This window comes from Loxodonta africana, chromosome 18 (assembly GCF_030014295.1).
Source record: "Loxodonta africana isolate mLoxAfr1 chromosome 18, mLoxAfr1.hap2, whole genome shotgun sequence".
NCBI classification, from domain to species: domain Eukaryota; kingdom Metazoa; phylum Chordata; class Mammalia; order Proboscidea; family Elephantidae; genus Loxodonta; species Loxodonta africana.
In genome coordinates this window covers 58,174,369-58,191,408 of record NC_087359.1, presented here as the reverse complement: position 1 = coordinate 58,191,408, position 17,040 = coordinate 58,174,369, and the positions used below count along the sequence as shown (strand labels likewise).

Below are 17,040 nucleotides of genomic sequence, written 5' to 3'. Positions count from 1 at the left end.
TGGAAAAGACTGCCTGGTGGTTCAGCAATCCATGTCACACAGATCATGTCGGGTGTGCCTGGAGCCTGATTAACATCCTGCAGATGCCAACCTGTAGCCACCTGCCCCACCGTTAATTTGCTGATGCTGAACTTGGGGAAAGGAAACTTGAGGGTCTCTTTTTCTTTTGTCGGCACCAGAGACTCTTATGAAGAGTCTGTGATAAGAGACCAGAGGGCTGGGTGGTTAGCTCCCACACCAAGAAACTTTGGTAGCTTCAATAACAAGGTCGTAATGTCCCTGGTAAGAATTGTTTTCACTGTGATTATGTAGGCAACATAGGGGGAAAGTGGGTATCACACTTTAATTAATGAGATCAATGAAAAACGTTCACTGACCACTGTGTGTCAGGCACTGTACTAAGTGCTGGGTGTACAAAGAGGAATGGGACAGGACTTTGTCCCCAGGAGACTGTCAGAATGGAAGAAGGAAGTGGAGGTTGATGAGAAAACATAGAAGAGCCACGCTAGGATCCCTGCACAGGGCAACAAGGTAGGGGGATGACAAAGGAGGGGGAAGGGAACTCCCTAAAACCAAACTCATTGCCGTCAAGTTGATTCCAACTCACAGCATGTAGGACAGAGTAGAACTGCCCCATAGGGTTTCCAAGGCTGTAATCTTTACAGAAGCAGAACGCCACATCTTCCTCCAGTGCAGTGGCTGGTGGGTCCATACCACCGAAATTTCAGTTGGCAGCCAAGTGCTTAACCACTGTGCCAACACAGGGCTCCAGAGGAAGGGTAGGGGATTAGAAAACACTCATAGAAAAAGTGGATGGAGGAGAGACCAACTTTCTTATCTCAAATTTCTGTGTTCGTCTTAAACAACAGAGAAGGGCATTTGCTAAATAGTAATGAAAGAGTTAGAGCTAGCTAGTATTGGAGATAAATGAATAAACATGTGATCTGAATAGAGGTATACTCCTAAAAAGGAGCCCTGGTGGCACAGTGGTTAAGTGCTCAGCTGCTAACTGAAAGGTCAGCTGTTCGAACCCACCAGCCACTGCAAGGGAGAAAGACTTAGCAGCCTACTTCCAGGAAGACTACAGCCTTGGAAACCCCACGGGGCATTTCTGCTCTGCCCTGTAAGGTCACTATGAGTTGGAATCAACTGGACAGCAACGGGTATACTCCTAAAACTAACTCACAGGCATGTTGAAAAGCTTGGCACACTTGCCACAATGTGGGTTGAAAGCTGGGCTCCTCCTTTGTTTTGGGCCAAATTTTTCTAATAGGTAATTTGTTTGCCACAGGTGAAATATAAGCTTTATTGCAGTTCTTTCCAAAGGCAGATTGCCAAGAAAAGATGGCACCTCTGAAAAGCTAAGTAATTCTATAACCCGTGTGGCACAGCACTGGAGCATTTATAAGTTGAAACGGTATTTCTCTGGCATTAAAAAAGCTTTTTAAAAAGGTCCCAGCGGAGGTGGGGTTATCATGGATTGAACAAAGCTTAAGCCTCAGGGCCCCTTACTTCCGTAGAACCCTTCCAAGGTCCTAGGAGGGGCCCTAGCAATTTTCGTACTTATACTTTTGCACTTTTTATTAGAGAGAATTTCCAAATTAGATAAGCTTCAGGCTGAACAAAACCTAGGTTCCAGCTAATTATAACCCAGTAAATCTCCTGAAAAGGAGCCCTGGTGCCTCAGTGGTTAAATGTGTGGCTGCTAACGGAAAGGACAGCAGTTCAAACCCACCAGCACTCTGCGGGAGAAAGATGTGGCGGTCTGCGTCTGTAAAGATGCCAGCCTTGGAAACCCTATGGGGCAGTTCTGCTCTGTCCTGTAGGGTCACTGTGAGTTGGAATGAACTTGACAGCAGCAGAAGCAACAGCAGCATCAGCAGGTCTCCTGAGCGAAGCCTCTATGTCGTTACAAACCCCAGCTGAACACGTTAGAAGTGTAAAGAGTCAGTCTTCTCTGAATCTGAAATCCTCCTCAAAGACGTGCCGAGACCTCATTAGTTAAACAGCGCTCTTTGAATAGTAGCAGTAATCATATCTCTTTCAGATGAAATCAGGGATGAAATATAGTGTGGAAAACAAGCAGGGGTGGATAATCCTAAATGTTAAGTCTACCTTTTATTTCTGACTTTAAAGTGTTTCTCCTTTATTCACCTACACAGGTCCAGACTGGTGGCTAACTAAAAAAAAAAAAATTCTTTTAGTCGAGTTTATTGGTTCTAACCATACAAGCTCCATGATTTTAAACACGGTTGGATTCTACAACATAGAGAGGCTATACCTTATTCAGATAGAACACGTTCACATGCTGACTTGTCTGTGACACACCAACGTTGTGCCAAGAACTTAAGCACCAAGATCGAATAAGATGAAAAAAAAAAAAATCCAAGCCTAATTCCTATTGAATTATTTGCCCCACTACTGACAATATCAATGAGGTAGGTGAGCCCACGCTTTGAAGGCCAGTTGAGCTTCATCACAGAGATGCCCTACCGCTCCCCCAGTCAACTAGCATCGGTTCCCTTTAGATAGAGGTAGACACACAAAAGATAACACACTTCGGGATGTTGTCATCACTTTTTGGTGTGCACTGGAAACCTGGCAGCTTCTTCTTAGAAAGGCACGAACATTAAAGATGAAAAGAAACAACTTGGGTCTGTTCTTTGGAGTAATTTAGGGTAGCTATTTAATTTGTAATGGTTCAAAAGTGTTGACACCATCACACCCAGCAAGTATTACACTTGTCTTTTTCCATCTTCATCTTCTTCTTCCCACCCAAGCTATCTTCTTTTCTCTCTGAAGCTTAGTAATTCTTCCTCTGCCCCATGACATTTCTTTAAAATCTGTATTTGTTAGGTATTTCTTATTATGCTCCACACACTACAGTAAGTAATTTTACTTATTATACCAAGTAAGATGGCATGCATAATGCTCTTACCATCACGCGTGGCACCCAGGAAATGCTCAATGCATGTTAGCTCATGATGTATCTCATTTTCGTTTTCTCAGTAAGTCTTCTGATATAGATATTATTATCCCCATTTTACAGATGAGGAAATTGAAACTCAGAGATGTTGGGTAGCTTGCATGGGTACACACTGTTAATAAGTGGGCTGAGCCACTGAGGAGATTCACAGCAATTCTCTATGCAGCTCTCCACTCCTTGTAATGTGAGTGTATGAGGGCAGTTTGACTTTTTGTGCATTGTGTCTTGAAGTTGCTTTCTTACTTGGATAGGACCGTTAGAGCAGAGAGCTTCATTTTCCTATGAAACCCCCATGGAACCCCTCTCCATGCCATCCTGGGGTAGTCCTAGGATTTCTGCTTACTGGCCAGTGCAGATATGACATCGTTACCTCTGAGCACCTACTCTGTGCCCAGCCCATGCTAGGTGCTTTACACATGCGCTTTCATTTAATCTTCAAACTACCTTGTGTGAGAAATGGTGCTACATAAGGCTCAGAGAAGTGAATTACTCAAGTCACTTCACCAGAAGGTGGCAGAGTCAGAATTCAAACCCAGCTCTGCCTGATTCCAGGGCCCTTGCTTCTTCCACTATTCCTCTCTGCTTCTTTGTACACCCAGTCGGAGAATCTTCTTCCAGGCTTTTCTCCAAACTTCGATTCAAGGATAGGTTAACCATTTCAGGTTCTTTAGGCTTTGCCCCTGAGAAAGTCTCTGTGTTGTCATCAGAGGTCTTGTATTGAGGAGCTTCACGTGGGCAGTCATGTTCTCACGGCTCATGGATCTATGTGATGAGTAAAGGAAAGGGGTCACTCCATCCCCAAGTACTTTCAGACATATCAGAACAGGGTCTACGTCACTCTGCTTATTTTTTTGATTACCTTCCTCCAAGGAACCAATTTTCTCCTGCCTGCCTTGAAATTCTAGAATAATTTGGGAGTTTGTCCTATTTTAAATTTATTTTCACTGCCTGCTTTGGACATTTTTTCAGCTAAAGCTGGTGGGATTTCAGGACACTCAGGACAGTGATGACAGGCTTCAGTCCTCAATTCTTCTCTGTGTCTTCAGTTAATAGAAAGGACACATAGCCCATCTGTCTGGACCTGTGTAGAAAAATTGGGAGAAAAAGCATAAGAGGTAGGAAATGTTCCCTTATGTTGTGAGCCCCCTTTCAGCTGTCCCGTTGTTCTATAGCAAAACGCTTATGCAAAATATGTGTTTTCTACCAAAGACATAAGGGAATGATTAGTCCAAATGACTAATGGACCATGAGTACTACAGCCTTCCCCAGAGTCCAGCACCTCTACATGGTGCCTGGGTACCACCACCAACTGCTCTGACAGGGTTCATGATAAAGGGTTGCAGACAGGGCTGGGGAAATATGTGGAACAAAATTCTAACTCACACACACACACACACAAACAGACTTACTGGTCTGATAGAGACTGAAGAAATCCCAAGAGTATGGCTCCTGGATACCCTTTTAGCTCAGTAACGAAGTCAGTCCTGAGGTTCACCCTTCAGCCAAAGATTAGACAAGGCCCATAAAGCAAAATGAGACTAAATGGGCACACCAGCCCAGGGGCAAGGACAAGAAGGCAGGAGGGGACAGGAAAGCTGGTAATAGGGAACCCAGGGTCAAGAATGGGAAAGTGTTGATCTGTCATGGGGTTGGCAACCAGTGTTCACAAAACAATATGTGTTTTAATTGTTTAATGAGAAGCTAGTTTGTTCCATAACCCTTCATCTAAAGTACAATAAAAATAAATAAAATTAAAAAAAAAGAAAAAAATCTGTATACATATATCTGTATGTATGTATGTATACACACCAAAATCTTTGATAAATAATTATTAAATATTAAAAGTAAATTTTATTGGAAATGTATCTCCTAAAAAATATATTTGTGTTTTCTTCTTCTAATAAGATACACTTTAAAAACTAATTTAGAACAATATTTCTTAAACTTTGACTTTGGGATAGACTCTGAGCTAAAAGTATTGCCGCATTTTTCTCCCACAAAGATAAGCCCATGAATGTCAATTATGCAATAGGCTAGGAGTCAGGAGTTCTCGTCTCTGAACTCTTTAACTAGCTAGCTGCGGGACCCTAAATAACCTATTCTCCAAACCCACTGCACCTTAGTTCATCTATGAAATGAAGGGATTGAACCAGAAATGGAAATGATCTCTAGTGCATTGTCCACTGTAATTCTGTAAAACCGTTAGCATCATTTAGTTTGTCCAAAAGACTTACAGAGTCCCCCAAACTTCAGCTGGTAAGTCATTTCTCTCAATCAACCACAAGCTTGGTGAAGGAAAGCGTGCTCTAAAGACAGGAGCAGGAAATAGGATAATACTGTCCCCATATTTTGATTTCATTAGGGACAAATTCGAGAATCCTAATGTCAGTTGGAGAACGGCTGTTTAGTTAAGAGGAAATACTAAGCTGATGGCTGTGAGGTCATGGATGATCTGTTAGGAAAGATCAGAGGCTGGGTGGGACCACAGTAGTAGGTTATGGACAGAGTGGGAGGGAAATGTAGAACAAAATTCAAACTCATAAATAAGACCAGACTTACCGGCCTGATAGAGACCGGTGGATCCCCTGAGAGTCTGGCCCTTAGACACCCTTCAAACTTGGAACTGAAATCACTCCCAGAGATCATATTAACAGCCATACGGTAGAAAGGCCTGTAAAATAAACAATAACACCAGTGAAGAATGTACACCTCAGAACAATCAACTACATGAGACCTAAAGGGCAGCATTTGCCCAAAAGCAAAGTTCAGAAGGATGGTAGGGGCAGGAAAGCTGGGTGAATGGACATGGGAACCCAGGAAGAAGGGAGAGAGTGCTGACACATTCAGGGGTTTGCAACCAATGTCATGAAACAAGCTGTGTAGAAACTGTTGAATGAGAAATTAATTTGTTCTGTAAACTCTCACCTAAATGAAAATAATGTGTTCAAAAAAAAAAAAAAAGGAAGGAAAGAGCAGATGTTTGGAGAACTGAGGTAATTTGGAAAGAAGAATGCAAAACTTTGCTACATTGTGTTGGCTATATATTGCTTTTAGGTGCCCTGGGGATGCAATGTTTAAGAACTCGGCTGCTAAACGAAAGGTCAGTGGTTCAAACCCTCCATCTGCTCCTTGGGAGAATGTTCTGGCAATCTGTTTCCGTAAAGAAGCAGATCAAATACTTTGGACACCATATTGGACATTTCTACTCTGTCCTATAGGATTGCTATGAGTTAGAATCTACTCCACAACAATCGGTTTTATACATATATATATATATATAACCCAGAAACTCAGTGCTGTCGAGTCGATTCCGACTCATAGCGACCCTATAGGATAGAGTAGAACTGCCCCATAGAGCTTCCAAGGAGCGCCTGGCAGATTCGAACTGCCGACCATTTGTATATTGCCTAATTGGCATTCTTAATGGCTGGGGGAAAAGTAGGCAGGGAGAGATGGCAGAGGTGGCTGGGCTCACTTGCATAGAGCCCATCAGTGAACTTAAAGGTTTTAAAAAAAAAAGAAAAGGAGCCCTTGTTGAGAAACCGTGCTCAACCAGACATGTGACACTCACATTCTTTCCCTTCATAACGTCTTACTGAGTATTAGCTACTGTTTTAAATCAAACTCATTAATAGTACTAAAATAATCTGGAAGAATGCACTAGACTAGAAAGACTAGGGGAGATCACAAGGCAAGAACAAGCTACGTGGCTCCCAGACACACCACTTACTAACTCTGACTTTAAGTAAGGAAGAGTCTTCATTCCCCTTTTCTGCATCTACCAACACATCTGATCTCTGAAAACTGGCACTCTGTGTAGTATAAGATGGCTCTTTTTTTCAAGGAGATATAATTTGCCTACCATAAAATTCGCCATTTTAAAGTGTACAATTCAGGGTATATTCACAAAATTGTATAACCATCAATACTATCTAATTCTGGAATACTTCATCACCCCAAAAAGAAATTCCATACCCTCCCTCCAACCTCTGGCAACCACTGTTCTACTTTCTGTCTCTATAGATTTGTCTATTGTGGACATTTGTATAAATTGAATCATAAAATATATGGCATTTTATGTCCAGCTTCTCTCACTTAGTATAATGGGACAAAGTAGAACCGCCCTATAAGGTTTCCCAAGAATGGCTGGTGGATTCAGACTGCCAACCTGTTGCTGAGCAGCTGAGCTCTTAACCACAGTGCCACCAGGGCTCCATGTATCAGTACTTCTTTCCTTTTGATGGCCACATGACGTTCTACTGTATGGATATGCCACCTTTCGTTATCCCATTCATTAGTTACTAGTCATTTGGAGTGTTTCCACGTTTTGGCTGTTATGAACAATGCTGCTGTGAACATTTGTGTATAAGCTTCTGTGTGAACTACAGCTTTTAATTCCCTGGGGCACATACCAAGGCGTGGAATTGCTGAGTCATACTGTAACTCTGTGTTTACATGTTGAGGACCTGCCAACTTTTCCACTGTGATTGCCCTTTTTTACATTTTTACTACCAATGTATGAAGATTCCATTTTCTTGGCATCTTTGACAACTGTTGTTATCTTCTTTTTTTTAAATAGCTTAATTTTTTTGTTGTTGTTGATATTATCTGTCTTTAAAGCCATCCAAGGAAATGCAAAGTGGTACCTCATTGTGGTTTTGATTGGCATTTCCTTGATGGGTAAATGATATTGAGCATCTTTTCGTCTGCTTATTGGCCATTTATAGATCTCTTTGGAGAAATGTCTATTCAAATCCTTTTCCCATATTTCAATTGTGTTATTTATCTTTTTATTGTTGAGTTGTAAGAGTTCTTTATATATTGTGGCTATAAAAACAAATAAACAAATCAAACCAGTTGCCTTCAAGTCAATTCCAACTCATAGCGACCCTATAGGACAGAGGAGAACCGCCCCATAGGGTTTCCAAGGAGCAGCTGGTGGATTCAAACAGCTGACCTTTTGGTTAGCAGCTGAGCTCCTAACCATTGTGACACCAGGGCTCCGTACTGTGGTTCTAGACCTTTATTCCCTGGATGGTGCAAATGGTTAATGCGCTTGGCTACAAACTAAAAGGTTGGAGGTTCAAGTCCACCCAGAGGCACTTGGGAAGAAAGGCCTGATGATCTATGCCTGAAAAATCAGCTATGGAAGACCCTTTGGAGCCCAGTTCTACCCTGACATATATGAACATAGACGAATGAAATATTTAGTCATGAGAGACAATTAGGGAAGAGAAACAGAAAGTGTAGTTCTCGTGAGGCTGTCCCCAATGAGTAGACGAAATTTGAAAAGGTATATATCTATATTTAATGCTCTCAAAATTAAAGTTAAAAGTAACCACTGTTTTCAACCCATTTTCTTCATACAGGTTAAACACAGGTTTTGGAGTCAGACAGGACTGAGTTCAAATCCTAGAACTGCATCTTACTAGCTTGGTGACCTAGGACTAGTCACATAATCTCTCTGTGCCTCAGTTTGCTCATCTGTAAAATGGGGTAATGATAATGTCTACCATATAAGAAGGTTATAGTGAGGATCGAATGTGAAACGCTGATCATTGTACCTGGAAGTTCTGTTGGTAATACATGTAATAATTATTATTTTATAATGTTCTGCAAAAGTACCCTAATGATTCTTGAATAGAGGTAACCTAAAGGCAGTTTCTTTTCTTTTTTTTTTTAAGAATTGAGAAAAAAATCTATTCCAGCATTTTGGACTAAAATTTTTTTTTTTTAATGAATCCATTCATTGATATGTAAGCAAAATGTTATTTATTTATTCAACATATTTACTAACCACCTGGTAAACATCAGGCACTATGCTAGGTACAGGGATGACACCGATGGCAGGTTGTGGTCCCTGCCCTCATGAAGCTGGCAGTCCAGGGGACTGACATGTAAAGGTGATGCCATCAGTGGAACAAGGGCTGTGATACAAGAATGTACCTGGAGTGTGTGACAGAACTATGGCTTCCCCAAGTTCCTCTTCTTAGATTTACTTTCTTCCCCTTTGGTTCCAAGGCCAAAGGATTAGTCCTATTTTTTTTTTTTTAATTGGGTGAATTAAACCATGGGATTTTTTGAACTTCTAAACACTGAAATGAAAGCACCTTGAATCATGGAGGACACTGGAAATAGTATTTCCTATGGAACAAAGGCTTCCTCCCAGCATAGTCACTTCCAGGGTTTTCTGGCCGAATGAGGTTACAGGTTTCTTCCTGAAGTTCTTTGGTGTATTTTTTCTTTTTATCCACCTTTCTTTTCTCACTCTCTTTCTTTCCTTTCTCCACTTATCTTCTAATTCCCAAAGGAAGAGTGCTTTATGGATTCAAAGGGTGATTTATAGGTTAAGGCAGAAAATGATTTTTATTTTTTCACCTACAAGTTCCATACCAAAAAAAAAATGAGTATAAACGTTCATGGAAGTTATTGAAAATGCAGATAACTTTAATTCCATTGCATTTTTCCAGACTTCTCAATCGTAATCCTCTGATAACCGTCGAAGATTCATATCTTTTTAAATTGCCAGCATTAAAGTATTTGTAAGTATTGCAACAATCTCATGGGTTATTAGATGATTTTGATTCTTCATTTTTACTTTCATCAAAGATTAAGTATTTTGCATTTAGGCTAAAAAGTCATCATTTTAATTTGGTTATTGAAAAAAGTTATTGGCGAAGAAAAGGATTAAGAAAGGATGTAAACTGGGCAAGGCAGTAACAGTGGAAGAGAGCAGTGTTGAAGAACACGTAAGGATATGGTATATGCAGATAAATGTAGAACTATCACTTATTCAAAAAAGCAAAGAGATTAAGGTGTACATTATAAAAAGAACAAGGAATCAGGAGAGGTTAATACAATCGGGGAATGAGAAGTGGGATAACGGTAAACGACTACAAGTCCTACTGTTCTGTGCTGACATCATCCATTTGATGATGCAAATAAAATTGAATTTCTTCCAGAAGAGCTTTCTGGAGCTATCTTCTATGGCAAGTAAACTAGAGCTAGCTTGTTTTACAGAGAAGCCAAAATTGAAGTAATTACCTGTCCTTCAGTATCTTTTGCAGTATAGAATTTTTGTCTTTGGGTTCATATCATGAATGTTTGGTCTTTCTCCTTCAGAGACATGGGAACAACACAAGTGTCACTTACAACAGTTGAGAACATCCTCATAATGACACTCAAGTTGGAAAAACTGTAAGTCGTTTTTCTTTTCTTAGATTTATTTTCACTTCAGATTTTTTTTTTTTAGCTTCATTTTATTATTTTAAAGTCAGTTTATTGAGGCAAACTACATGTAACCCAATTCACGCTTTTTAAGTGTACACTTCAAGGAGTTTTGACAAATATATAGTTACATAACCACTACCACAATCAAGATTAGAATATTTCTGTCACCCCAAAAGCCCCTTTGTGCCCCTTTGCCATCAATCCCTTCTTGCCACCACCAGCCCCTGGCAACCACCTACATCTCGTTCCTATCACTGTTGTTTTGCCTTTTGGAAAACGTCTTATAAATGTATTCATATAGTATGGAACCTTTAATGTTTGGCTTCTTTCACTTAGTGTAATCCTTCTGAGATTTGTCTGTGGTGTTGCATCTTTCAGTAGTTCACTCCTTTGTTTTGCTGAGTAGTATTCCAGTTGTATGGATGTACCACAGTTTGTTCATCCATTCATCAGTTGACGGACAGCTGGGTTGTTTCCACCTTTGGCTATTGTGAACAAAGCTGCTGAACACACTTGCAGGTCTTTGTGTAAACACAGGATTTTATTTCTTCGCGGTAAATACCTAGGAGAGCGATAGCTATATCACATGCTAAGGGCATATTTAGCTGTATAGGAAACTGCTAAACTGTTTTCCAAAGTGGCTGACCATTTTGCTTTCCCACCAGCAGTGGATGAGAGTTGCTATTGCTCTGTATTTTACCTGATACGTATATTTCGGACTTTGAAAAAGTTTTCACCTTTTCTGTACATTTGCAAATAAAAAGTTTTTACAAATAAGATTAAGAAAAAAGTAAAGGCAGCACAGTACAAATATATCGATACTGTCTATTAATGCTTGCACACTAGTAGTTGTGTAAAGTATCTCAGTGTGGTTTGAATTTGTATTTCTCTAATAGTTGATGATGGTGAGTGTCTATCTATGTGCGTATTTGCCATTTGTATCTTCTTTAATGAAATGCTCACATCTGTTGGAATTTTGCACTGGATACTTATATTATTCAGTTGTAAAAGTGCTTTATATCTTCTGGATTATATATCCCCTCTCTCGAATGTGTGTTTTGTCAATATTTTCTCCCAGCCTGTGGCTGCCTTTTCATTCTCTTGAAAGTGTCTTTTGAAGAGCAGAAGTTTTTAATTTTGATGGAGTCTAATTTAGCAATTTTTTTTTCTTTGTTATATGGCTTGTGCTTCTTTTCTGTCTTATCTGAGAAATGTTTGTATAACCCAAAGTCACAAAGATTTGCTCCTGTGCTTTTTTTTTCCGGAAGTTGTATAGTTGTGTAGCTCTTCCAATTAAGTCTATGATCCATTTTGAGTTAATACCATATCCACTGCCATCCTTACCCTCCTGTTGGACACCTCTATCCTCCCTCCTGTTTATTTACCATATTCAAGAGCAGCCATTGACCACCTGGTCCCCATCCAAGTGGCCAAGCCATATGCCCCAAGAACTCCTTCATGGAACTGGACAGCAGGTCTAACTGCTTCCATGTACTACTGTTCTCCTTGCCACAGGGCCAGAAGAACTGGGCTGTAACTGGCTACCATTATGGAACATTTTGATCAAGGAATCTGTAGGTGAATCATGGTGAAAAGGGGAAAAATTTGGAACAGAATTTTAAATTCTTACAGAATGCAAACCTGACCTCTTGAGACTGGAAGAACCCCAGAATCTATCACTCTCAGAAAATCTTCAAACCATGACCCCAAATTATTCCCTGAAGTTATTTTTAAACTAAACAACGGTTTAGCTACATCAGTAAAGAATGTTCACCATGAGTATAGCACTCTTTTAAAGAATTATCTGTATGTGATCAAGTTGACAACAGTAACTATAAAGCATAGACAAGAAGTATAGGGGGTGGTCAATCTAAGTCCATGGTGGTGAAACAATATGGGTAAAAAGGTGACACACTTGAAGAATGTAACCAGCGTTATTGCATTGTACATGTACAAATTGTTGAATGGGTGTCTGCTCTGCTATATAGATTTTCACCAAGTTAAAAAAAAAAAAAAGAACTCCTTCATACACAGCCCTGTGGCCTTGGCCTGCTTCTACCTACTTAAGTAACCCCATTTACATTAGTTTAATTCTCCTTATTTCCGTTTACAGGATCTTACCTAGTCATATGGCATGCTGCCTGTGCCAGTTTAAAAGTACCATTGAAGTTGTCTGCAAGACAGTCAAGCTGCGTTGTGACAGTGAATGTCTGATAAACAGCACACGTTGCAGTGAGTCCGAAATGCTTCATGATAAATTTTAGACTAGCAGTGTAAATGTTTTATTTTTATTCCTTCATTCATTCAGAGTCCCAGTGTAACTAGCTGGAAGAACTACTCCGTTGCTGAAAGTCAGATTCTCAGTTTGGTCAGTTAGTTAATAATGCTACTGATCCACATGCATAAAGGAACAAGAGAAAGGAAAGCAAAGGGGACGGGAATGACCTTAGTGGGCCGCATGCTCTGTACCCTGCTCTGTGCTTGGGTGTTACCCCAAAATGGTAACTTATTCAGGTAGCGTATTGTGGCTTGTAAACTGATTTCATATGGATTATGTCTCAAGTACGCCCTGCCTTAGGACACGTATAGATCCATTTTTGTTTGTTTTCTTTCTGCATTTTCAATTTCATAAAAGAGTACAAGCAATAATGCTTTATAAAGGTTCTATTTGAGGTCTCAGAGCTTCTGGTCCTATAATCAGAAGCTGCTACCCGGATCTCCTAATGGATGAGAGGGCGCTTCCATTCTTAGACCGTCCAACTCTAAACTTGCTCTGAATCTCAAGGTTTTCTATTCCCAAAACAAAAAAGCAGGTGCTTTGAAGTGTTTTTTTTTTTTCTGTGTATTAGTTTATTGGCACTGACTTCATGAGTTCCACAATGTGATCATCTTCACACCCAGAGAGCCTGAATATGGGCCTCTAACTGTGATCTGGAACAAATAATAAACAATACCACTTTGCTGTTATTGTTAGGCGCTGTTGAGTCGGTTCTGACTCATATCAACTCTACGTACAACAGAACAAAGCACTGCCCAGTCCTACATCATCCCCATAATCATTGAAATGTTTGAGCCGGTTGTTGTATTCATTACATCAATCCATCTCATTGAAGGTCTTCCTTTTTTTCCCTGACCGTCTACTTTACAACGTATGATGTCCTTCTTCAAGGACTGGTCCCTGCTGGTAACATATGCAGAGTATATGGGACGAAGTCTCACAATCCTCCCTTCTAGTGATCATTCTGACTATACTTCTTCCAAGACAGATTTGTTCATTCTTCTGGCAGTCCGTGGTACGTTCAATATTCTTCAGCGACACCATCATTCAAAGGTGTTGGTTCTTCTTCAGTCTTCCTCATTCATTGTCCACCCTTTGCATGCATACTTTAGGTGATTGAAAATACTGTGGCTTGGGTCAGGTGTACCTTAGACCTCAAGGTGACATTTTGCTTTTGAACACTTTAAAGATGTCTTTTGCAGTAGATTCTCCCAATGAAATGCATCATTTGCTTTCTTGCCTGCTCCTTCCATGGCTGTTTATTGTGGATCCAAGTAAAATGAAGTCCTTGACAATGTCTATCTTTTCCTATTTATCATGATGTTGCTTATTGGTCGAGTTGTGAGGATTTTTGTTTTCTTATGTTGAGGTGCAATCCATACTGGAGGCTGTGGTCTTTAATCTTCATCAGTAAGTGCTTCAAATCCTCTTCACTTTAGCAAGCAAAATTGTATCATCTCCATATTGCAGGTTGTTAATAAGTCTTCCACTGATCCTGATGCTGCGTTCTTCTTCATATAGTTCAGCTTATCTGATTATTTGCTCAGCATACCGATTGAATAAGTATGGTTAAAGGATACAACCCTGACCCACACCTCACCTGATTTTAAACCATGCAGTATCCCTTTGTTCTGTTCAAACAGCTGCCTCTTGGTTTATGTACAGGTACTGCATGAGCACAATTAAGTGCTGTCAGTTGGTCATACTGTGGTGGCTTGTGTTGCTCTGATGCTGGAAGCCATGTCACCAGTCTTTCAAATACCAACAGGGTCACCTATTGTGGACAGATTTCAGTAGACCTTCCAGACTAAGACAAACTGGGAAGAAGGACCTGGCAATCTACTTCTGGAAAAATTGGCCAGTGAAAAACCTTATGAAGAGCAGCAAAGCACTGTCTGATATAGTGCTGAAAGATGAGCTGCTCAGGTTGGCAGGCATTCAAAATATGACCGGGGAAGAGCTGCCTACTTAAAGTAGAGTCAACCTTAATGATATGGATGGAGTAAAGCTTTTGGGACCTTCATCTGCTAATGTGCCATTACTCAAAATGAGAAGAAACAGCTGCAAACACCCATTAATAATCAGAAATGTGGAATGTATGAAGTACAAATCAAAATTGAGAGTTGTCAAAAAATGAAATGGAACACTTAAAGATCAATATCGTAGGCATTGGTAACCTGAAGTGGACTGGTATTGGTCATTTTCAATTGGACAATCATATGGTCTACTATGCCAGGAATGACAAATTGAAGAGGAACAGTGTCACATTCATCATTAAAAAGAACATTGCAAGATCTATCCTGAAATAGAACCCTGTCAGTAATAGGATAATATCCTTATGCCTACAAGGAAGACCAGTTAATAAGACTATTACTCAATTTACACACCAACCACTAATGCCAAAGATGAAGATTTTTACTAACTTCTGCATTCTGAAATTGATCAAACATGCAATCAAGTTACATTGATAATTACTGGTGATTGGAATGCGAAAGTTGGAAACAAAGAAGAAGGATCAGTAATTGGAAAATATGGCCTTCTATGATAGAAATGACACCGGACATCACGTGGTAGAATTTCTCAAGACCAACAACTTATTCATTGGAAATACCTTTTTCAACAATGTAAATAGTGACTATACATGAGGACCTTGCCAGATGGAATATACAGGAACCAAATCAACTACACTTGTGGAGAGAGACCATGGAGAAGCTCAATATCAGCAGACAGAACAAGACCAGAGGCCAACTGTGGAACAGACCATCAATTGCTCATATGCAAGTCCAAGTTGAAGCTGAACAAAATTAATAGAAGCCCATGATAGCCAAAGTACAACCTTGAGTATATCCCACCTGAATTTAGAGACCATCTCAAGAATAGATTTGATGCAATGAATGCTAATAACCGAAGACCAGACAAGTTGTGGGATGACTTCAAGGACATCATACATGAAGAAAGCTAAAAGGTCATTAAGAAAAACAGAAGAGAAAAAAGACACTTTGCTACTTATATAAAAACAGCACTGCTTGCTTTTCAAAACATTTCTGTTATTCCTTTCCTCCCCAGAGGTGGGCAGAAGAGGCACTGTTAATCTTTTACAGATGAGGAAAAACAAGATTAGAGGTGTTAGTACGATAGCCCGGTGCCCAGGTGTCCTGTCCCCAGTTCTGAGCTCTCCACAAGCCCATAATCCCCCTTTCCCATGATCTTCTAGTCCTCCTTTGACTCTCCCTACCACCAAAAATACTTTTAATTCTTGTGGAAAAGAAACACAAGTACACAATGGTACATTTGACCTTCATGCAGTCAGGAGCTTTGGGTGGTTCCTCAAGTAAAGTATTAGACATGAAATACAATGAAAGGAAAGTAGTCATCTGACAAAAGTTGCTTTTTCTCTTTTAGCGTGTAGGACGTTTATCCAGAAATTGCTGTAATCCCATACATTTATTACACTTTACAGCTAGGCATGCAGCACACCATGGTGCCCGGCTACCATTACTGAACATTTTGATCAAAGATTCAATAGAACAATCCTGATGAAAAGGGGAAAAATGCAGAACAGGATTTCAAATTCTAATGGATACCAGCCTTTCTGGAGCCATTGAGGCCGGCTGAACCCCTGGAACTATTGCCCCCAGATTATCTTTAAACCTTAAACCAAAAAAATACCCTGAAGTCTTCTTGAAACCAAACAATGGTTTAGCCTAACTGGTAAAGAATATCCGCTTGGAGCATGTGCTCTTTTAAGAACTATCTATATGGGATCAAATTGACAACAGCAATTTGGAAGATTAGATAGGAAATTTAGGAGGCAGTGCATTTATGTTAGTGGGAGAGAAACAATTCAGGAAAGGATGCGAATGGTTGCACAACTTGAAGAACGTAATCAGTGCCACTGAATTGTTCATGTAGAAATTGTTGAATTGGTGTTTGTTCTGCTGTGTATACTATCAACAACAACAAAATAAAATAAAATTTTTAAATTTCTTAGCAGACTCGAGGGGAGAAAAATTTCTTAACCTACTATACCCCAGATCTCTGCCCAATTTCAAAAACAAACCAGGTGGACATAGTGGACACATTCTGTATAGAGCCTTCTGTTAGGGGGACTAGGATATATGGCAGGAGGGACCCAGGGAAGCAGTTGGGCAGGTGGGTGGAGAAGGGCGTGTCCAGATGAGGAGCTATGAGCAGTGGGATTTGGAGGCTCAACTTTAACACCTGTGCCCCTGCTCCCCTCAGAGGTCTGTCTTTCAAGGTAGTCACCTGTGATGCCAACAAGAATGTGAACACACGGAAAAGGTGGAGAGAGGAAGCTTTGCCCTCTCTCTCTGCGTCTGAGGCAGGACAGTATATGGCATATGAATGTGAGGAGAAATTACAGATGGATCTACCTGAGTGGGGGAATCTTTGTCTTCCAGCCTTGGGTTTATTAAGTCTGGACAGTTGACCTTTGGGGACCAAAAGAATATTCCTAAATATAACTGTTACAGGGAAAGGCTTCCCAGCTCAGGACTAAGACCTGCCTAGGTTCTTACTTTCTTCT

General features: G+C 40.3%; 1 protein-coding gene across 1 annotated transcript in view; it reads left to right on the top strand.

Moving 5' to 3' along the window:
* Window positions 1-17,040, top strand: part of LOC100675220 (leucine-rich repeat-containing protein 37A3-like) — a 60,937-nt gene that overhangs the window by 24,258 nt on the left and 19,639 nt on the right. Inside the window, exons 8-10 of the mRNA XM_064270333.1 lie at window positions 9,457-9,528; window positions 10,109-10,183; window positions 12,330-12,448. Coding sequence (XP_064126403.1) covers window positions 9,457-9,528; window positions 10,109-10,183; window positions 12,330-12,448 — 266 coding nt within the window. The remainder of the gene's footprint in view (window positions 1-9,456; window positions 9,529-10,108; window positions 10,184-12,329; window positions 12,449-17,040) is intronic.